The 22721-nt window shown below is 60.6% G+C and overlaps 1 protein-coding gene across 1 annotated transcript in view; it reads left to right on the forward strand.

Moving 5' to 3' along the window:
• Positions 1-22721, forward strand: part of CABIN1 (calcineurin binding protein 1) — a 97983-nt gene that overhangs the window by 37582 nt on the left and 37680 nt on the right. The window contains 5 exon segments of the mRNA XM_030836249.2: positions 1266-1417; positions 2898-3076; positions 13682-13864; positions 15048-15379; positions 21981-22094. Of these exon segments, the coding sequence (XP_030692109.2) occupies positions 1266-1417; positions 2898-3076; positions 13682-13864; positions 15048-15379; positions 21981-22094 (960 nt within the window).

Genomic DNA, 22721 nt, shown 5'->3' on the forward strand with positions numbered 1-22721 from the left:
CATGTATCTTCCTTGGACTTTTGGCCTCTGCTGCTGTCTGATAGAACCAGTGAGCAGGCAGGATGTTGGCCCTTCAGGGCCCAGGGCCTTCCGGATGAGGGGCTGAGGCCACCCTCCCAGCATGCCACCCGGGCTCTCAGGGGGCAGGTGCTCAGCTGGACCATGTGTCTATCTTGCTTTAAAAATGGGATTCCGGGCTTCCCTGGTGGCGCAGTGGTTGAGAGTCCGCCTGCCTATGCAGGGGACACTGGTTCGTGCCCCAGTCCGGGAGGATCCCACATGCCACGGAGCGGCTGGGCCTGTGAGCCGTGGCCGCTGAGCCTGCGCGTCCGGAGCCTGTGCTCCGCAACGGGAGAGGCCACAACAGTGAGAGGCCCGCATACCACAGAAAAAAAAAAAAAAAAATGGCATTCCTCTTTAAGAATTTAACCTTACCCTGGTGAAAATTCCCCTCTGTTGTTGAGCCTTCATTCAAAATACTTCACTTGCTGCTTGGATGACCTTTGCCAGTGGAACACTTGGCTTTCCCCTGAGTTTGGCCACCTGGGCACATATGAGTGCCCCGCATCTAAAAATGGACTGTCTGGGCCGGTTTCTTTGGGGCCCACGGGTTGGCTGGAGGTGGAGGGGCTCTGGGTGTGGGCTCCTCTGTCCGGGGTGCCCACTTGAGAGTGTGGCCTGGGCTGGACCACCAGGCACCTCACCTGGGTGGGTCCTGGCTGTTGTCTGTCTAGAACTGCCTCTGGGTGAGGAGAAGCTGGTTAATCGGGACCTGTGGCCACAGCAGCCTTCGTGTCGCCCACTGTGCTGTCCGTGGGAGCCAAGTGGCACCCACACCTGGGTGGGAAGGTCAGGCCTGGTCACTTGTGGTGTGTGACACTTCCTGGGGGCAGGAAAGTGCCCTGGGCTCTCCTGGCTGGGGGCCTGGGCCGCTGGCCTCACGCTTGTGAAGGGACGAGTGTGGTGAGGACAGAGGAAAGGAGGGAAGGCCCAGGCCTCACTGCTGCAGCACTGCCTGCCCGCCTCTGTCCGCAGGGCGGCTCTGGGGTGGGGACACAGACAGAAGTCCCGCGACTTGTGGCCTCGGGGAGCCCATGGTGCGGGGGAGATGTGTGTGCAGGAGCTGTCCACTCTCCGCGGTACCAGGAGGGGGTGTGGGTGCTGGGTGGGAAGCTGTGCTGGATTAACAGCTGGTGGGGTGACGGGGGGTGGGCAGCGAACCTCGGCAGCTGGGAGGGCTGCTCACACCCGCGTCCTTGTCCCAGGTGTACTTCCGGCTCCACGCATCCATCCTGAAGCTCCTGGGGAGGCCCGACTCTGGGGTCAGTGCAGAGGTACTGGTCAGCTTCATGAAGGAGGCTGCAGAAGGGCCCTTTGCCAGGGGCGAGGAGAAGAACGCGCCCAAAGCCTCAGAAAAGTGAGTAGCACGTGCTCCCGGCGGTTGGGTGGCGGCTGGGCAGTGGGCATTGGGGTGGGGAGGGATCTGCTGAGTCTCCCAGAGCCTACAGAGTCAGGTCTGGCCCGAGGCTCCCAGTGGCTGGGCCGAGACCCTTCTGTTGAACCTGAGACAGAGAGGCTGCTTGTGCGTGCCCATCACCTCCTCATCCTTGGACGGTCCCTGGAGGAGCTGACTCCCCCTCCCGGCACAGCTCTGCCCGTGTGGATGCTGCACGCGGCAGCCTCCTACCCTGGCACCCTCTGCCAGGGCCTCTCCCTGGGGTGGGGCCCTCTGAGAGCTGCTGCCCCTTCTCCCAAGAGGCCGGGAGGGTGTGAGAGGCAGGGGCTCCTCTCGCAGCACCAGAGAGCTCGTGGCGCTGGAGCTCTGATGGGGTTCCCTTGGCAGGCCTGGGCCAGACCCCCGGGCCTCCCCTTGATTGTGGGTCACCCCGGCATCCGCGTCCTGGAGCTCTGGCTCAGCTTGCCTCATCCCTGGGCCCTTGCCTGGCTGGGCACCGTGCAGGCTCTGCCCAGTGCTAGAGAGACCTGCACCCGGGGCCTGTCAGCTATGGGACAGGTGGGCACATGTGCGGCGGGTCACCAGGTGGACACGGTGTGCCCAGAGACTGTAGTCATACAGGGCCCCCAAGGCACAGTGATATGGCCTTTTTGTGATTGTAACTTTTTTTAAACTTAAAACTTATACACATAATACACAAATACATACTAGTTATAGAAAACTCTGGTAATGTATAAATGTATGGACTAAAACGTGACAAATCCTTTCTCACCCCCAGGGTTAGCGTCTGTTCACGGCTGAGTTTCCCAAATCAGGTTCTGTGCATTTGCACACACTTCCACGTGAACGTCCAGTTATAGGGGTTATTTTATTTTATAAAATCAAGCTCCTGGAGGTGTTGCAGAGTTTGCTTTTTCCCAGCAGCGAGTCTGGGACCCACTCTGTAGATGGTGCCCACTTGTCTGGGTGTGTGGTATTGCAGAGCACAGGTGCGTCCTGCTCTCTATAGCCATTTCCTTGCACGTTTCAGGTGTTTTTAACTTTTCTCAACATTGTTGTAGCATATACCCTTGTACACGTGTGAGTGCACAGTAAATCCAGATGTTTGGCCACACACTGATTGGGATGAATTGTGTCAGGCCGTGGGTCACACGAAGGGCGCTGACGCGGCCTGGAGGGGCGCTGGGCGGGTGCTTCTGAGGAGGGGTCTCCTGGGCGTGAGACGTGAGCTGCCGGCAAGCGCAGCTGTGAGGGGTGGGCAGCTCCCGGCTGGGCCCGTGGGGCCACCCCTTCAGCCCCTGGATGCCAGAGGGGGTGGGTGTCACCAGAGGCGCTGGGAACAGGGGCCCCTGCTCTGGGAAGGGCACCATCCAGGCTGGCACATGCCCCATTTCAGTGGGCCGCGGGGTTCTGACCTGCGCCCTGACCCTCTGGTCCACAGGGAGAAGGCCTGCCTGGTGGACGAGGACTCCCACTCTTCAGCTGGGACACTGCCGGGCCCCGGAGCCTCCCTCCCTTCCTCCTCTGGCCCAGGTCTGACATCCCCACCTTACACAGCCACTCCGATTGACCACGATTACGTCAAATGTAAAAAACCCCACCAGCAGGCGACGCCGGACGGTACAGTCCCTGTTCTCCCTCCTGCCAGCCCAGGGCGGCACGCCAATCACGGGGGCGGGTGCTTCGGGTGATGAGCCGCTTTGTTTTGGTGAGGGGGGTGCCGGGTCTGGGGTGACACGGGCAATGTTGCGGCTGTTCATTAACCTCATGGACTCACGGTGATCCTGTGCTCCCCGGACATGCTCAGGGTCACCACCTGCCCCCGCCCACCTGGGGGCCTTTGCGAGCCTGCATTTCCTACCTGTGAGCTGGGGACGTGAAAGGGCGGTTGGGAGGCCGCTGGCGTCTGCAGGCAGCCCCGAGTGGCCCCCACGTTATTACGGCACGTCCTTCTGATGATTGGGGAGGGCCGTGACTCTGAATCTGTCACCCTGGGAATCCAGACGGGTTGGTGGTGGGGTCAGCTGGCTCCCCACGTGGGACGGGCAGGTGGTGGTCGGTCACCCACATCCTTACTAACACCGGAGGCTTGCATGCCGGCCTCGCAGCTCAGTTTCTTCATGTTCCCCTCACCTGCACGGCACCGGGCCAACTAGTGGGCCTTGGGGGCCACTAAGTGGAACCCTGGGGGTAGTGACAGTGCTGAAGGCCACACAGGCCCTCTCTCCCACGTCGCTCAGCTCAGCAGGACCCAGTGCACAGCCCCTGGACAGCAGGGCTTGGGAGCAGGGCCAGGGCAGAGCTGGTGGAGGGGGGCAAGGTGGCAAACTAGACTCCTCGGGGTGTGGTTTGTGACCCAAGAGGAGAGGATGCTGGCGGTGTCCCCTCCAGGGTTCAGGGTGGCCTGTGGTGTGTGTGGAGGGGCTGTGGTCTGAGCGCGTGCAGGTCTGAGCGTGTGCTGTGTGTCTATCACCTCCCTGCCCACCCCAGAGCAGGGAGCATGGACCCGGGAGCTGGCTGGCCTGATCTTCCCGCTGTGATACCGCAGACATCCCTGAAACAGGGACCTTCCAGGTCTCACTCACCTCAAGTTAAACCCTGTTCTCTCCTTTTACTCTTGAGAATATTGAGAAAACACTGGAAATAAGTCCTTGCTTGGGAGTTCCATTCTGCCAGGTACGTCCTGGAGGAATTAGCACCAGGCCAGTCTCAGGAGGGAGGAATGCCTCTCAGGGTGTCCCACGCTGGCACACCTGTGTGTGTGTGGAGCCGTGGGGAGCAGAGCACTGGGGACAGGTGCCGGTGTAACATGTCCTGGGCACCTGGTTCTGCAAGCTTGTAGGGGGAGCCACACAAATACGCTCAGATGTTATTTCAGTGCTTGTGCGTTCTTGAATGGTTGTAAAAACTTTCTATGCAAAGTGATTCTTGTCGATGACATGGAGCCTCTGAGCTCCCGTGGCTCGCTGTGGCCAGCCCCAGCTGGTTGTGCCGGGAAGCCCTGCGCTGGCCAGGCCTATCTACAGTGCTGCTAGAACTCTCAGCCCTCACCTCAGAGAGAAAGTGGCGTCCACAGCACGAGAATGTTTGGGGCCCTGAGCTAGCTGTGGTCTTGGAACGTTGGAGTGGCCCTAGGGCAGCCTTGCTGGCTGCCGGGCAAGGCCCTGGCTAGGGCAGAAGCAGCAGGCTGCTGATGCCGGGGGACGTGCTGGAGCCTCCAGGGTCTGTCTGCACCAGCCACCTCAGCTCCTACCTCCCATGACCAGCCTGGGGTCTCCTGATACGGGAGATCGGGGGCCAGCGTGGAGCCCCTGCCTGGCGAGGAGGATGGCGCGTGCCCCCAGCCCTGGTGCAGATGAGTGTGCAGAGGCTGGGGCCCTGCTCGAGGTCAGACGGGGTGGCCAGGGCAGAGCCACCTTGCCCCCTCCACCAGCTCTGCCCTCGGCAAGGATTTCACTTCTCTGAGCCACAGCTTCCGCACCCGTGGGACGGGGGTGACGTTCTCCTCGTGGGTGTTAAGCGAGGGTGCCTGCGGGTCACAGCTGCCTCCTAGACGCAGGCACCCCTGTCGTCGGAGCTGGCAGGGGCCCCGGGCGCCACTGCTCAGCTGGGGGAGCTCAGGTGTGGGGTCAGTCACCCTGACTTTGTGCCCTGACCCTCCAGCTGTGGCACGGCCTCAGAAGAGGGGCAGGTGGCGTCCTCTGAAGTCGGCCCCCGAGGGGCCCTGGTCCCCTGCACCACAGGGTCCATCAGGCTAACTTGCCACCCGCTGGACGGGCAGCCAAGTGCCAGGCCCTCCCTGGGGTGTGGTGAGGAGACCCAGCCTCAGGGCCGCACTGCCGCACTGCACTTGAGGACGCCTCTGCTTCACCACCAGGAGCCAGCCGGGCTCAGTTCTGACCTGGAGAGAGATTGAGGAGAGATTTAGGAAGATGGCTGCGGCCTATGTAGGGAGCTTGACAGTTATTCATTGTCTTAGTAATTACTTAGCATAGGAGGCCCCAGGGTGCTCTCTGAACCGGCCCCACCTGCACGCTTGAGGCCCCCACACCAGGGTGGGGAGCTTCCTGCAGCCCGTCTGCGGCCCTGGGGAGAAGTCCTTGGAACTGGCCCTCGGGCGGCTGGAGGCGCCCACGGCTGACCTGAGGGGCCCTGGTTGGGCTGAGAGGGATGGAGACAGAGACAGAGCAGGACCTCCGCTCCCGGCAGCCCTGCCTGCCTCACCTCTTCCTTCCATCCGTCTTGGGATTCGCCCGCAGCGCTGAAATCTTCCACGTTGGAGCATGTTGGGACCTTCAGGGGGGCTTTCAGAGATCACCGCTCACACAGGCTCGACCACAGTGTGATGAGGTTCCCAAACAAGCTCTGTGCTCCTCCCCACATGCGATGTGCAGTGTGCGCGTGTGTGCGTATATGTGCGTGTGTGTGCATGGGCACCCCACCACGAAGCCGTGTGTACTTGATCCGCGTGGGGCTCCAGGCTGGGTCCTGGGAGTGGTAGCAGGTACCCATCCTCACGGTCGCCCGGCGGGCTTGGCCATGTGTCCTGTTCCCCATGAGGGAGTGAGCTGAGGGCAGGAGGCTGTGGGGCTAGTTGGGGTGGAGCCAAGGGCACCTGGGGTCTCAGTGTCCTCCCCAACCCGCCCTGGGCCAGTGGGGAGGCCACACTGGGGAGGTCCCCACAGCCTGGAAGGCACTGGATCTGTGCGTCTCCCTGTTGGAAGTTCCCTGGTGGCAGGGCCCAGGGAGCGGGACCCTTATAGAACAGCCTGGGCCCCGGCTTGGACTGGCCAGGACCCTCACTGTCTGGCTGTTGTGCTCCACATCACTTTGGAATGTCGGAGCCAGAGCCGGAGGGGGCCTCAGGCTGGGGCTCTCCAGCCTGCCCAAGGTCCCGCCCGTCCTGCAGCCCTGTGCCAGGTACATGGCACAGCCCTGGGCTCTGCCCTGCTGCGGGTGCTTGGTACAGGAGCAGGTGTGAATCCGTGAACAGCGGAGGGTCCCATAGAGACCTGTCCTGGTCTCCTGGTGGGTGGGAAGCCTTCCTGAGGGGGAAGCTTAGCCAAGATCTGAGGGGTGTGTTGGAGGTCACTGTCGGGGAGGGGAGGGCAAGCCGGGGTCAGGCAAACGGGAGCCACAGGGGCTGGGGTGGGTGCAGGGTGCCTGTGTGGCCCCCTTTACAGCGTGAACCATGGCTGCCCTGAGCCCCAGGGGCAGGTGTGGGCCGTGGGGGTCTTTGGGGCAGCCCAGCGTGCCTGTGTCAAGCTCCCTCACGACCATCCATCCTCACCTGCCATGCCGTCACCGTCACCGTCTGTGTCATGTCCCATCTGTGCTCGTCCTCGCCCACTCGCCCACGCTGCCTCCACCAATATTGCCCGTGCTGCCCCTAACCCTGACCACTGTTCTCCAGGCTGTCCTCTGCTTGTGCTGTCACAGCTCGCTTCAGGGACCGAGCTGGCCGCATGCTGACCCTCAGTCCGGCTCCCTGCTTCCCGGTGGCTGGGAGCACCTCTGTATTGCTGTCCTGTGGTTTGGAGAGTGTGTGTTTGATGTGCTTGGCTTCTGCCCCGGCCCATCATCCCGGTTCTGGCCAGATGCACATGCAGCAGTGGCCTCCCCGCACTGCCCGCCCGCCCGCCTGTCCTGCAGGCAGCTCAGTCTGTGTTTCCGTTGCTTTATTCTTTCTTGCTTAAAAGGGTAGCAAAGGCAACAGACTATAAGATACAAGGCGTTCTTTACAAGGACAAGGGTGTAAAAATGCTCACCGTGCGCTCTGCAGCCGTGGTGTCCTCGGCCTGGCCGAGGGGACAAGCCTACACTGGGCTTGTCCTGCACATAGACCTTCTCCTCATGGAGCCCAGGTGGTCCTGCGAGTCCCCACAAGGTGGGACTGGTGTCGGGCTAAGGAGGGAGGCTGGCAGAGGGCAGAGCCCATCACCTTCTCTGTCCTCTTCTCCCTCATTCTCACCTTTTAAAAACGTCTTTGGGCCGTAGCTGGTCATGGCATCTGTTAGCGTCTGCTGTGTGCTGGGCCTAGGAGAGGGCGCCGTGGGGAGAGCCGAGATGAGATCTCAGTTGGGTCTGTGTCCCTGGGGCAGTGCTTGGTGTCCTGAGGGAGTGCCATGAGCTGGCTCTGGGGTTTGGTGGATCGGGGAGACTTCCTGGAGGAAGTGGGCCTCCAGAGAGAGCTGCAGGGCCATTTCGGGTGAGGGGCCATGGGAGCAAAGACACGGAGGTTGGAGAGTCCTGTGGCATTTGGACACTGAGGTGACCGGGTGGGTGGAAGAGAGACCTTGAGGGAGCGAGCTTGGGAAGCAGCAGGGCCCGAAGGCCACAGGGGAGTGGCGTGGTTGTGGTGTCTCCCTCTCTCTCTCTCTGGCTCTGAGAAAGGCAGGTTCCCAGTCATCCTCTGTTGGAAGAGCCTTCCTGGGAACCCCTCCAGGTAGCTGTGGGGTGCTGCTCTCACCTGACATGCTCTGCCTCCCCTGGTATCAGGGTCGAGAGGCAGCTGCCCACCTGCCTGCCGTTAGGAAAACAGGGCTGCCCGAGGCCTCCCTGGTCAGTGCCTTGCCGGCTCGGGGAGCAGGGTGGTGCATGGTGAGGGCTCAGGGCAAGGGGCACACCGTGAGGCCAGGTCTTCTCCCCATTCTTTTTATTTATTTGTTTGTTTGTTTATTTATTTATTTGGCTGCATTGGGTCTTCATTGCTGTGCGCGGGCTTTCTCTAGTTGTGGCAAGCGGGGTCTACTGTTCGTTGCAGTGCGTGGGCTTCTCATTGCGGTGGCTTCTCGTTGCGGAGCACAGGTTCTAGGCGCACAGGCTTCAGTTGTTGTGGCTCGTGGGCTCTAGGCGCACAGGCTTCAGTAGTTGTGGCTCGTGGACTCTAGAGCGCAGGCTCAGTAGTTGTGGCACAGGAGCTTAGTTGCTCCGTGGCATGTGGGATCTTCCCGGAGCAGGGCTTGAACCCGTGTCCCTTGCATTGGCAGGCGGATTCTTAACCACTGCACCACCAGGGAAGTCCCCTCCCCATTCTTTAAAATTTTTTTTTTAATTTTCTTTTTAATTTAATTTTGGCCGTGTTGGGTCTTTGTTGCTACGTGTGGGCTTTCTCTAGTTGTGGCGAGCGGGGGCTACTCTTCGTTGCAGTGCGTGGGCTTCTCATTGCAGTGGCTTCTCTTGTTGCGGAGCACGGGCTCTAGGCTCGCAGGCCTCAATAGTTGCGGCACATGGGTTCCGTAGTTGCAGCACGCGGGCCCTAGGGCGCACGGGCTTCAGTAGTTGTGGCTCGCGGGCTTAGCTGCTCCGTGGCGTGTGGGAGCTTTCCGGAGCAGGGATTGAGCCCATGTCCCCTGCATTGGCAGGCGGATTCTTAACCACTGTGCCACCAGGGAAGTCCCTTCTCCCCACTCTGAGGATTGGGGGCCTGGCTCCACTGCTACGTCTCTGGGGGTGGGTGGGGTGGGTTTCTGGTGTCTCTTCTCTTGGAGGTCTGTCCAGTCTCCTTGGCCTGCAGGAGGGCACCCATCCCACACCCCAGCCCTACTCCCGGAGGACAAGTCCCTTCCTGGCGGTCATCAGGGCCCGACTGGGGCAGGTTTTGCCCGGTTGAAAGATTTCTCAAAATATTGATTCCACCCAAGTTTGCAGTTCTTAGAAACCAGTTGTTTTCTGGTCGGCAGAAAATTGGTGATGTTTTCAGGGCTCAGCAGCCAGAGTTGCTGCAGTTTTGATCACACCAGCATGCATCTTTTTCCTTGAGCTTTCATATAGCCGAGCTAATGGACTAGCTGGCTGTGGCCATTTCTAGCCTTCCTGCCAGAGCAAATGGAGAAAACACAGCAGGGAACGTGGGTCTTGTAACCAAAGAGCTCTTTCAGGCTGGCCTGCAAATCCTGAGAATGTTCAAGGGATGTGAACTGAGTCAAACCCACATAAAGAAAGCCCCGGTGGGACAGGGGCTTGTGTCACCAGGCCAGACCCCTTTCCCTCTGCGCCCCCAGCTCTGTTCACTTGCCCTGGCTGTGGGTCCCCCGGAGGTGGTGGTGGGGGTGCCCGGGCTGAGAAAGCAGGTCGACAGATGCACGTCTCTCTTAGGTTCAGAGGAAGGGCTGCGGCGGCCCAGGGGAGTGGAAGTGAACCTCTTGGGTGATTAACAGTAAGAGTGACATATTTATAACCCTGCCTCACGTATGTATTAGTGTGAGCAGGTTCTGTGTGGACAGGTTCTAAAAAAGCGCCCTGGAAGGAGTGTAGGGCTGCCTGTGTAGCCGGCCCTCCACCCCGGTGCCAGCTCTCTTTCCTGCCGGCCTCTAGGCAGCCCACTAAGGAAGTCGGGAGCTTGGGCGGTGGGTGGTCCCCAGGGTCCACCCACCTGTGTGCCTTTCCTGGGAAGGCCCTCCCGCCCAGCCCTGCGGGTCGCCGGCTCTTCAGCTGAGTCTGGCTCTGCCTTAGGACCAGGGGCCCGGAAAGCCCCAGTGCAGCCCCCCCACAGGCCCCCACGTGGGGCCTCACTTGCTTCTTAGTATTTAAAATCAGGATCATTTTCAGCAGTCTCGTGCCGACCCTCTCTGACACACAAGACCCGAGAGGATTGGAGATACTTAGCCCTGGGCCTCCTGAGTCCCCGTTGGTGTCTGTCTTTGCAGCGACACACTTATCCTCTGTTTCCCAGGCATGAGCATTCCCCACCCTCTTGCTTCACAGACCCTTGCCTCCCCCAAGCTGCAGGGGGTGCTGCGTGATGTGGTGGCCCCTGGGGATTTCCCGGCCCTTTACATGTTCCTGCTGAACTCTGACCTTCCTCAGGGCTCCGTGAGTGCCCGCGATCACCCTGGGAGGGACCACACGCGTCGTGCCGGCTGATGCTGCTCTCTGCCCTGTCAGGGTCAGCGTCCTACGTTTTCACCCACGTGTCTGAGGGGTCAGGGAAGCGTGGTCGCAGCCCCATCCCCGCTGGCTCCCTGGCTGACACGTGTCCTGCTCTGTGGTGGCTGCAGGTGCAGTTTTAAAGGAGGCTCAGCTGAGGCTCCTCTACCTGTCATTCCCCGGGGAGCGGGTACCGCCGTCCTGCCCACACCACCCTCCCTCACCCTCACCGGGCAGCGCTGCCAGGACATTAGCGCATTGGTAGGAAATATCCGAACGTTTGTTTAAGCTGATCCTTGGTTTTCATGATGATCACAACGGGTTCCACCAAATGAGCAGTTCCTTCAGGCCCAAAGCCCAACAACTTGTGAGCTCGTGGCCCATCAGCCTCATGCCGGCTCTCAGTCAGTCCTCCCGCTGTGCTGCCTCCTGGATGCCTGCCTGCTGCAGGCCGTGCTGCCCAGCCCTGCGGCGCCTGCGGCTGCTTGGGTGCTGGCAGGGGAGCGCCCATCGGCTGATTGCCAGGACCACTTAACCACGAGCCTGAGTCCTTTGTCAGGGCCGGAGGTGGGGCTGAGGGCCGGGTGGGTTGGTGGGCGTCACTCCAGTGTGCCAGGAACCAAGCAGGCCCCTGTGGGAATCCTGTGTATGTGTTGGGGGCAGTGGTGGTGGTGGTGGAGGGGTGGGCAGTGACAAACGTGTTAAAGACCATGACACGGAGTCCTCGAGCAGCCCAAGTGGCAGCTCTGGGATTGGAGTGCAGGTCTGGGGCTCCCGGAGCCCAGAGGGTCGGTTGCCAGCCCTGGAGAAGCGATGCCTTCACACTGCCCATCACCCCCATTTGGGGCTTATGGAGCTTGGGGTCTGCCTTGCAGTCAGGGGAGAGCCCCTCGCCGAGCAGGTCCCTGCCCCCCCGAAGTGAGATGCTGATGCCCTGCACTTACTGGGCAGTGGACATGCAGAGGCAGCTATGGAGCTGCCTGAAAGGTCACTGTCCCCAAAGCCTGGTCATCAGTCAGACGTGGGTAGAGAGGTGGAGCCCCAGAGCTGCCGTTGGAAGCACAGGCCTGATTCTTGGTGTCCTGTGTGCTGCCCGGCCCACCTGGGACAGTGCTGCCCAGTCAGTGTAAGGAGTGGTCAGCACCCTGTCGACAGGCCCTGTGTCCAGTGTGGCCTTTAGGACTAAACCCTTGTGTGTCACATCTGAGACATTAGAGATGAGATGGTCCGGGTTCTCTGAGGTCATACTGGTGATAGTTGAGCTGACATTTCGTGAACATTCACAGTGTATCAGGCACTTTAATCCTCATAACAGCCCCATGAAGTGGGCACATGTATTATGACAGTTCTACACGTCGGGAAACAAGTGTAAAGAAATTACGGCAGCCGCCTAGGCTGTCCGACCCAGTAAGTGACAGAGCAGGACCTGGACTCAGGAGGCCAGGGTCTCCCAGAGTCCAGGCTCTCGACTTTGCCAGAACAGTTTCCCATTCTGTTGTGAGTTTGCCTGCTAAGCAGCTCCTGCTGTCCTGCTGGTGGCCCCAGGGCACGGCCTACTGGGCGTCTAGGCTCTCCAGCAGCTGAGCAAGGGTTGAGGGCCAGACCCCAGAAGGCCCCATGGCACCAGCTCCCCTGAGATGATACGTGGCTGCAACTCAGAGGTGGGGAAAGGGCCTTACTTATTCAAGGTCACGTGACTAGTGAGCTTCACCTTCAAGTACACAAAGTTCAAGACAAAAACTAAGTGCTATTTTTTAATGGGTTGCCTTTTATCTCTACTATTGGTTTATTTATAACTCTTTAAAAAATAATGTACTGCCTGCATTAGGGTTAAGAAAATACATCTTCAGGTGATCACAGTCTGCGCTTGGAGGACATGATCCTGCTTCACGTGCAGCAGCGTGAACCTCCCTCCTCTCAGGCTGCTGCTCTTGTTCATTTCATTCTTACATGTGCTGCCAGTCCACGATGCATGGCTGCTGGTTTCGCTTTCATCAGGAGTTAGTAATAGTTTAGAGAAGGTAAATACAAAAAAGAGAGGGGAGGGTCACCTCTGAGCCCAGTTCTGTTGATCTTTTTGTCTCTTGACAATGTTCTTTTCTGCTTTTGCGTGTGTGTGTGTCTTATACTTTTTATATTGAACTCGAGATAGCGTGTGTAGGACAGAAGAGGTTGAAATAACTGATATTCATGCCTGGAATGGGCTTCACTCTTAAGCTCCCAGGCGTCAGGTGGGGAAGTGAGGCTGACGAAGTGGAAGCTGAGCAGGGTTGGGTCTTGCTGTTGCTGTGGTTCCCTTGGTGCACCCCACCCCCAGCCTCCAGTTCCCCCAATGCTGCCTTGTGCTCAGGGTGGAGTGGTTTGCTGGAAGGTTTTCTCAGCGTCTGTTTCCACCTTCTGCTTGCTTCAGGCCCTCTGTGTGCCCCTCAGGTGGGTCTCTCTATGTCCTCGCCCCTCTTCCTGTGGCAGAGTGCTTGGCTGTGAGTCCGTGCCTGCCAGCCCGGGCTTGGGGCTCGGCTGGTCCTCTGTTGTCTGCGTGCAGCCTGAGACCTGGCCAGCCGGGTCCCTGTGTCTTGGTGGGAGTGTTCAGGCCCTGGGCGATTCCCTGCAGGTGCTTCCTGTGGGTCTTCACCTGTGCCCTGGAGGCGACAGGGCTATCACCGGGCTTGCTGCCCCTTCCCTGTTGGCTTTGGCTTGCTCTGTCGGGGAGAAAGGTCCAGCCAGGGCTTCACACCCTTCCCACAGCAGCCTGCACCCCGGAAAGATGTCCCCCAATCTCTCCTGCCCCGCCCCCATCTTTCTCAGGAGCAGCTGGGAGGCTGTGGAGAGGAGCCCAGGGGGCGCCCTCAACCTGGGGTCTGCAAGTCCCAGTGATCTGTACTGTCACTGCAGACCCACCACACGTGGCCTTCAGAGACTGGGTAAAAGTGTTGGCTGAGTTCTTCCCTATCGCGGTTACGTGTGCCTGTTGCGGTAGGAATACTGTGCGGTGGTGTATAATCACTACTGTGCATCTCTTCCCAACCCTGCATTCAGATACATCACGTTGGTACCTCGAAACTGGCCATGGTGGGAGTATTTGCACCACAGAAATCAGTAAATGCTACAAACGAAGGCTTTTCCCTCCTGAGAGTCAATTGTCAAACACTTACCAGAGCACCACTCTTGGGGGAAACCCCGGGAAATTGGTGCCTCTGGTGAGTGACTCGGTGGCCTCCAGGACAGGCGGGCCAGGCAGTGTCAGAGTGGCTGTGCACGGGGCAGTGGCCAGGCCTCTGGCCGAGAGGCTCCGTGGGAGGCCCCTCTGTTCCCCAGGTGCCAGGGTTCACGCTGCCGCCTCTGTCCTTCTCTCCCCAGAGCGCAGCCAGGAGAGCACGGCCGTGGCGCTCTCGGACTCCAGCTCGACGCAGGACCTCTTCAATGAGCCTGCCAGCTCCCTGGAGGGTTCCCAGAAGCCCTACACAGAGAAGAGGCCGCCCGCTCCCAGTTCCCAAGTAGGACCGCCCGGGAAAGACCTTCAGGGGGCCGCAGAGGAGAGAGGTACGGAGACCTGACTCAGTGTGTGGGCAGTACTGCTGGGGTGTCCTGGGAGCCTGGGCAGCGCTGGACAACGTGGGTCCTGGCCTCTGCCCTCACGCCTCTGCTGCTGCCCGGGGACCTCGGTTGGCTGAGCCACTCACTTCCCTGGGCCCCGCTGTTTCCCATGTAGGATGGGAGTGATCCCAGGCCCACTCCTGGGTTGTGGGGTCAAACGCGGTGTCTCAGGCAGGTGCGCACAAGCGCCTGGTATGCGGTGGGCGCTGGTGACACTGTTCTTGTTGTTAGGACCCCACTGTGGCCCCGTGTGGGAGAGCCAAAAAGCCTTTGGGTACTATATGTCACAAATGTGCTTTCTTTTTAGCCTGAACCCTTCCTTTCTTGGGGTGGGCCCTGATCTGGCCCTGGAGTCTGCCTAGCTTCTGTGGGGCCCCCAGGCCCCACTGTGGAAGTCAGTGGGCAGAGCCCACTCCCGGGCTTGCTGGGAGGTTGCAGGCGGGCCGGCGGCCCTGGCACTGCGCTGAGGCCATGGCTGGTCAGCCGGCCGTGGATTCTGAAAGCTTTCCCACTCTGGCCGGGCCGGGGCACACAGCCACTTGGTGGACAGTAGCAACAACAGCAGCCAGGCCTCCCAGCCTCCCCAGGGAAAAGCACTGGCTGTTCCCTTTTACTGGAGAAGAACCTGAGGTCCAGAGAGGGTCAGTCTGCACCCTTATCCACTACCCCACGCTGCCTCTCCGGTGGGCTGGAGGGGCGGGTGGGCTGGGGGCGCTGAGTGTGGAGCGGGTGCTGCCCTCGGTGGTGGTGGTGGCCACGCCTGCCCTCTTCGGTCTGCTTCCCCATTCACGTGCACGGCCTTGAGGCGGGCAGCCCCGTGCCACCACCCACAGGGGCACCCTGAGCCCAGCTCGGAGCCCCCTTCTCAGCTGCGTGCCAGCTGAGATATCCTGTTTCATCAGGGAGCAGACTGGAGGCCACGGAGGCCTCAGCTGGGGGCTCGGGGGGCAGAGGCAGCGAGGGCCCACGCCTCCTGCCCCTGAGTCGCCTGGGTCCAGCTCCCATCCAGCAAGAGTGTGGACCCAGCTGTGCTGATCGCTCACCAAGGTGCCCCTGTCGCTGGTGGTGGACTGCCACGGGGAGAGGGCCTAAAGCCGAGGTGACTTTCTTTTCTTTGTTCTCAATTCAGGAAAAGCCGAGGAGTCCTCGGAGAGCACGGAAGGCTTCCGGGCCACAGAGCAAGGCAGCCAGAAGCCTGCTGCCGACCCCCCGGCCTCCGCTGGCACCCCTGCCAAGCCCCCAACTTCTGTGTCTGCCCCGTGGGATGGGAGGAAGAGAGGGGACCCGCTGGGGGAGCCAGCTGCCTTCCCCCCGGGGCTGCCGGCCGGCGCAGAGGAGCAGCGCCAGTTCCTCACGGAGCAGTGCATCGCCTCGCTCCGCCTGTGCCTCAGCCGCTTCCCCCAGCACTACAAGAGCCTCTACCGCCTGGCCTTCCTCTACACCTACAGCAAGACCCACCGGGTGAGCACGAGGCTGAGGGAGAGGGGTTGATGCATCGGAGCTGGGAGAGGTTTCTGGCGGCAGTGGCGGGAAGGATGGGCGGAGGGCCAAGAGGCGGGCGGGCTGGAGGTGTCCAGCCTTCCAGGTGACAGGTGACAGGGGCAGGCATGGGGCTGCTCCCCCAGCAGGACCACATGCTCAGATTCTGGCTTTGGGGTGAGGGACGGGGGACGACAGGCTGTCAGCTCCTCCCTGTGAGGGCCTCACTGGCGGCTCCCTCCCCCGTGGCCTTAGAGCCCGCACCCCCCCACCCGCCCCGGTCCCCCAGGCTGCCTCTTGCGCGGACCTCCTGGCCATCACCCTGCCCTGGGCTCACCTCTCCACGCAGCTGCCGGCCTTTGTCACTGGCTCCGCGCGTGGGCTTTGGCACTGGCAGCCTCCTCCAGCTTGGAGGGCAGATGATGTAGGGGCTCCCGGCGCTTCCCAGCCAGGCCTCTCCTGCTGGCGCTTAGCATTTGTGCAGGGAGTGGGGCCTGTCTGCTTTCTTTCACTCACACTTGCCCCTGAGGCACTGGGAGACAGCTCCCACAGAGCTACGTTGGGGCGGGGGGATCAAAAATATGCAAATGAGCAGATAAAGCAAGTCGCATCATGACAAACCCTACAGGGAAGACAGTGGGGTGCACATGGGCTGGGGTGCTGCTGCACTCTGGGAAGGTACCCTTATGCTGAGACCCCTAGGGTGGCCACGGGTCCAGTGGGGATGTGGCGGCTGGAAGGGAGGGGAGGGGAGGGCAGTGCCCAGACAGGTGAGCGGTTGGTGGGGCGGCCTTGGGGGTCAGGCTGTGGTCTCTGCTGACCTGAGCTCAGCAGCCAGAAGCTGCTGGCCCCCGGATGGCTTCTCTGTGGGACGTTTGAAGAACTAGGGAGGGCAGTTGACCTGAGATGGACCCTGGTTGTGACAGGAAGGTCCTGGATGGGGTTCTGTGGGGACCGGCTGGTGTGCTCACGTGACTTGGTTGGTGTTCATGGAGCAGAGCAGGTAGAGCGGTTGGCAGGCCTGGTGGGGGGACCTCAGCAGGGGCTCCGTCTCAGCTGCAGGGCGTGAGGCTTTCCCAGCCACCCATCGCTGCCTGGCCTGCACTCAGCAGTGCACCTGACCTCCAGTGCCCAGGCCTTCTAGACCCAGGCAGACCTGGATTTTAATAAAACTCCCACTCGGAACAGTCTGTGGGGGCCCTGTGGCTGATGCTCCCCTTCTCCAGAAGCAGTTGCTGAGGCGGGACGTGTAGGGTACAAGACGCCTCTTAGGGAAGGGTGGCGGAAGTCACAGGGTTGGGTGAGGGAGAGCTGGGCTGCAATGTGGGCCCCATGGAGGCCTGCGGCGCGCCCACTCCCGCCTCCCCTTTGAATGGCTTTAATCTGAGTACGGGAGCTGTGCCCATAAAGGGCTCCACAACCTGTTCCCTTGCTGAGTGGGCTTTTTAAAAGTGAAAAACAGTATTTATGTCAAAATTAAAGAAAAATTGGAGGGGGGCTATTCATAGTTTTGCCAGTATAACAGAGTACGCTGCGTGTGTCTCTTCTCTCAGCTCTTGAGCACTCACACCGTTGACCATCGGGGGTCGTGTCCTCTGCTTGAAGTCACGGAGCCCGGCTCTGGGAGCCCAGGCCCTGTCACTCCACTGCCCCCCAATGTCGTGAGTGTGTCCATGCTCACAGTTGGCCATTTGCTCTTTCCTCGAATTCCCCCAGGTCGTCTGGGTCCCCTGTGATGGTCTGTGGCGGCCATGGGGTGGGGTGGGGTGGCTGGACCGGGTGGCGGAGACGAAGCTGCCCAAGGTTGTCTGCTCCTTGGGCATCACACCCCATTTCTGCATCTCCTCGGTCACTGTGTGCCCAGATTCGCCACGTGGTTCTTCCAGAGGGTGCACTGTCTCAACGCGTGAGCCCCCCTTTCTCCTGCATCGGCCATGGAGGGCCCCCAATATGCACCCGGGCCTGGCCACGCCCTGGGGGTAGCGTGGGCTGCCATTTGCTTCATCCAGAGGCTTTGCTGAGCAGTTTGTGAATACCTCACTGCCTTGAGGGCTGAGCGCGGGAACCTGTCGAGGCAGCCCGCAGTCCTGGGGGCGTGGCCAGAGCTCTCAGCTGAATCAGTCACTGAGCAGCAGCGACCACTTCCCACGCAGCTGTTGGGTAACAAACGCTTCCTGCCGTGTGGGCTCAACAGCAGCCTGTTTCTTCATCAAATCCGCCTGTGGGCTTGGCAGTGGCATCTCCCCATTGCCATCTCATGGGTCCGGTGGCTGCCTGGAGCAGAGGCGCCCCGGTGGGTCCTTTGTGCTTCAGAGGACACTATCAAAGTGAAAAGATGATCCACAGAATGGGAGAAATATTTGCAAGTCACATATCTGATAAGGAACTCGTATCTAGAATATACAAAGAACTCTTACAACTTGTTAATTAAAAGGCAACCCAATTTAAAAGTGGGTGGGACTTCCCTGGGGGCGCAGTGGTTAAGAATCCACCAGCCAATGCAGGGGACACGGGTTCGATCCCTGGTCTGGGAAGATCCCACATGCCACAGAGCAACTAAGCCCGTGCACCACAACTACTGAGCTTGCGTTCCAGAGCCTGTGAGCCACAACTACTGAGTCCACGTGCCACAACCACTGAAGTTTGCACACCTAGAGCCCGTGCTCTGCAACGAAGAGTAGCACCCGCTCGCCACAACTAGAGAAGCGCACGTGCAGCAATGAAGACCTAATGCAGCCAAAAATAAATAAATAAATAAATAAATATAAATAAATAAAAATGGGCAAAGGGTCTGAATAGACATTTCTCCAAAGAAGACATACAAACAGCCAATAAGCACAAGAAAAGATGCTCCACACTGTTACCCATCAGGGAAATGCAGATCCAAGTGCCCTGAGATGCCCCTTCACCCTGCTGCAGTGGGCTAGGGCCCAGGCCTGTGTCTGTTTAGGACTTGTTTGGTTAGGGCTGCCCCCTCCAGGAGGGTTGGCAGAGCTGTGCCCACCACGAGATCTCTGGGAAAGCCCTGACCGATTCATTGTCAGCTTGTGCTCTGCTCTGGGCGGTCCTCTATCCTCTGGGCCACCAGCTCATGTGTGGGACCCTCAGAGCCTCTGAGGAGTGGGCAGGTGTGAAGGGACTGACCCTCCTGCACAGGCTGTGTGCCCTTCTGTAGGCGCGTGTGAGTGATCGGGGCCAGGACCCGGCATCACAAGGGCAGGTGGCCACAGCGCAGAGCTGCCCACCTGCTTGCAGCCCTGCTCCCCTCTGGGCACATAAAATGCCCCCCACCCCCCAGCCTCTCCACGCAGACCCCAGCCAGGTTCTTGTCAGGCTTTACTTGTGTGGTTTATAAAGTGAGAACTCGATGTTTTTCTCAGCTTAGGAACCTTGGTTATGCACTTCAAAGTCTGTACCATGTGGTGTGAAGAGTGCTGTGCCTTTGGGGCCAGAGTCAGCGGGACAGATGGGCCTCTCTCCATGGTGTGGATTCCATCGATTTGAGTAGGTCAAGCCCTCTGCCAGCCGTGTGCGTCACAGATACTGTTGTTCACGTTTGGAAAGAGGGGTGAACCCATCACCATGTCGTCCCACGGCCACCACATGGCAGGAGTGCCTATGCTTGGCGTGCCCTCCAGGGCGCTCACGCATTCCGCAGCAGGCTCCCTGGGGAGGAGAGTGGGGCGAGAGGAAGTGGGTAGGAATGGGCGCAAGAGTGTGGCCGTTTGGACAGGGCGCCCGGGAGGCCTCTCTAAGCAAAGACCCGACAGTCGAGGGCCCAGCGAGGAGCTATCAGGGAGAGGCCTCCAGGTGGACACACAGCCAACATGCATGCTCCGGATGGGGCTCAGCCCGCAGCCTGTGTGACTAGCCGGACAGGAGGGGAGGGCCAGGAGGCGGCAGAGCTCAGGAGGGCCGGTTAGGTGGCAAGGAGTCGTGGGGTGTCATTCTGAGTGAGGTTAAAGTGTGGCAAGGCTCAGGGGAGGGGGGGACGCGTGTGTGAGACTCGGGCGGCTGTGGGGAGAGCCAGTGGGGTGGCCGTGGGAGCCCAGCAGGTCGCAATGGCACCATCCAACCGCTGATCTGAAGAGCCGTTAACGAAGGAGACAGGGGCCTGGGCCGGGTGGGCAGTGCAGGCCTGGGTCAGCCGCAGTGCCCCTGGAGTGTTTGCCCTTTGGCGGCCAACCCTTGGCAACCCCTCAGGGAGGGAACTTGGGAGAGAAGCTCTCTGGCCTCACCCCCACCCCAGCCTCCTACCTCCCAGTGCTGCCTCCCACCTCCCAGTGCTGCCTCCCTTTAGCGCTCAGCAGTGGGAGGGCAGAACAGGGGCGGTGGCAGGGCCAGCTCCTGGGAGAAGGTGTGGGAAGGGCAGGGAGCTCTCCCCAAGGCGCCGTGTGTGTACACAGTTGCTTTCCTGTCTGCATTCCTGGGGTTCTCCAGCTGATGCTAGGTGTGGCCTGATGGCCACCGCCATCCTCCAAGTGGGCAGTGGAGGCCCAGAGAGGCGGTCCAGCTCTCCGAGGCTGCCAAGCACTTCCACAAAGATCCATGTGCACCACCCCGCACCTGCGTGTAGCTCTGCGAGCAGACCCGGACCTCTGAATGCCTGTCCGGGAGACCAGCGGGGGATGTTTTCCACAGAACAACCTCATGCTCCGGCCTCCCCGGCTCCTGAGTGCTCAAGCAGTCCTTTCCTGGGCTCCCTGGTGTGCTGAGCCATGGGTGGGTGGCTGCTCTGCCCCCTCCAGTGCCCTGGGCTCCCCCCTCCCCAGTGTGTGTTTCAGTCTCTTTCTTGCCTCTGGGCCTTAGTCTGTCCCCTCGGCTTGATGGGCTGCATTTCCTTCAAGCTCAAACTCTGTCCATCTTCCTTTGATGGTTCTTTTTTTTTGGCTGCAGCCGGTCTTAGTTGCTGCACGCAGGCTTTCTCTAGTTGCAGTTAGTGGGGTCTACTCTTCATTGCGGTGCACGGGCTTCTCAATGCAGTGGCTTCCCTTGTTGTGGAGCACGGGCTCTAGGTGTGTGGGCTTCAGTAGTTGTGGCACGCAGGCTCTAGAGTGCAGGCTCAGTAGTTGTGGCGCACAGGCTTAGTTGCTCCATGGCATGTGGGACCTTCCTGGACCAAGGATCAAACCCGTGTCCCCTGCATTGGCAGGTGGATTCTTAACCACTGCGCCACTAAGGAAGTCTCCTTCCTTTGATTCTTTTCTCAAATATCTGTCCCACCTTTCTATGGACCCCCTACTGATCTAGACCCTGAGGAGCCATCAGTGAAGAGGTCAGTCTGTCCCTGCCCTCGGGGCTGACAGACAGCGGGGCGGTGGACGAGGCTGTTTGAGGGCTGTGGGGGTGAGTGGGGCGGCACGTGGGTTTGGAGGTCAGAAGACGGGATGGGCTGGGCCTGCTCTGAGGGAGGGGCGCCTTCAAGCAGAGGAGAGCCCCTCACCAGGACCCCTGCCCTTGAGCCGGTGAGGGGCTCCAGCCCGGCGAGTGGCGCCAGGTCACATGAGGCCTGAGAGGGGTCGCCTGCGTCCCTGGGGTAGCGCGGTGCCGAGCACAAGGCAGAGGCAGAGGCAGGTCTGCGACATGACCCCCATCCCACCTAACCCCCGCGGGGCCTAGGGAGGATCCCGGCCTTGGGGTTCCGGCCTGGGCCAAATGCAGGCTCTGCTCTGCCCTTACTGGCTCTGGACCTCAGGCAGCGCTGGAGGCCGCTCTCCTTGGCAGTTCCACGTGGTGAGGGTAACAGTCACGTGCTCTGCCTGGGAGGCACACGTCGCTGCAGGTATGCGGGCAGGTCAGGTGCCCCCGCTGGCCTGTTGCCTGTCCGTTCCCCACGGGTCTCCTTGTCCCCATCAGCTCCATCTGGGGCCTCGGATGTGAACCTTGATAAGGTCTCCTGAGCCATTGGTCAGTTCCGTCTGGCCCACCTGGGGGCTGCCCAGAGCCTGCTATCTGCCGAGTCTGTGGGAGGCTGACAGGCCCGCAGTTGGGCCCACGCTGTCTGTGCTCTGCTGGGAAGGCGTGCTCTCCAGTCCATGAGAAGTCCCCAGAGAAGGCCTGGCTTCTCACCGTGCCCTGGGTTCCACCAAGAGGCACCACTGCCCAGAGAGCAGCGGCCTGAGCACTGCACAGAGCACCCCACCCCCGTCCCAACAAGCACGCATCCCCGGCGTCCTGCAGAGCCCCAGGTCTCCCAGGCTCACGGTGGCAGCCGACACCCTGACAAGTCAGGCTTGACCGTTTGGGCCAGTGGGGGCATCCCCTGGCAGAAGGTGGGGTGCTGGGTCCGTGCAGCAGCTTGTGAAGTTGTCAGGGTGTGGCGTCCCTGTCTGTGCCCTCCTCAGGCAGTCTGAGGCCACAGTCTCCTAGGTCAGCTGTATTAGGCAGGAAACCAGTTCCTGAAACGCACCCCACAGCCAGATGATCAAAGCCGGCGGCCGGGGCCGCTGGGCGCTGCGGGATGGATGTCTGCAGGAGCTGCTGCTTTGCCCACGCAGCCTGGAAGGAGGGGACTGCCTCCCTTCTCCGTGGGCGCCCAGAGTTGCCCACACACTCACTTCCAACCTACTTCTTGCTTCCCCAGAACCTCCAGTGGGCCCGCGATGTGTTGCTAGGTAGCGGTATCCCGTGGCAACAGCTGCAGCACATGCCGGCACAGGGGCTCTTCTGCGAGAGGAACAAGACCAATTTCTTCAACGTGAGTAGTCTGCCTTGTTGATTTCCGCGGCTGCTGGCTGCCAGCGCTTTTCATGGAAGGAGGTGTGGGAATGGACCCCAGCGTGGGCGTTCCCAGGACACGGGATGGCAGCGGCCTCAGAGGGCAGGCTGGGTGGCACAGTTGAGAGTGCGCCAGACTCGGGAGTGAGGCCCTGCTTGCCGAGCGACTTCTGGCAGGTCGCTGCCCCCTCTGGGCACCGGTTTGCCAGCTATGGGGAGAGGCCTGGACGAGCTCGGTGGTTCTCTGGGGCCGCGGTGGGCAGTGGTGAGAGGGGCTCTAGGCCCGTGCCCTGCTTCCCCTTGGGGTCCTGGGCACCTGGAGATTCTGATTGGAGGCTGGTCTGCTGCTGAAAAAAAATGAGTGTGGCCAGTGCTGGGTCTTCAGTGCGCTTCCAGCCCTGATGTTCCATGCGAGGTAGAGACCCACCCTCAGACAAGACATGGCCCATCCCTGAGGCCCCGTAGAGCCCACATCTGCCCCTCCTGGCCAACCCGCCTGGCCTGGGCCTCCCGCATTTGCTCTGCCCTGCACAGAGACCACTGGCCCCTCACTCTGCTCCACCTATGGGTCCTCACCCATCCTCCTCACCTGTCCTCAGCTGGGTGG

The sequence above is a fragment of the Globicephala melas genome, chromosome 13 (genome assembly GCF_963455315.2).
Source record: "Globicephala melas chromosome 13, mGloMel1.2, whole genome shotgun sequence".
Taxonomy (NCBI): Eukaryota; Metazoa; Chordata; class Mammalia; order Artiodactyla; family Delphinidae; genus Globicephala; species Globicephala melas.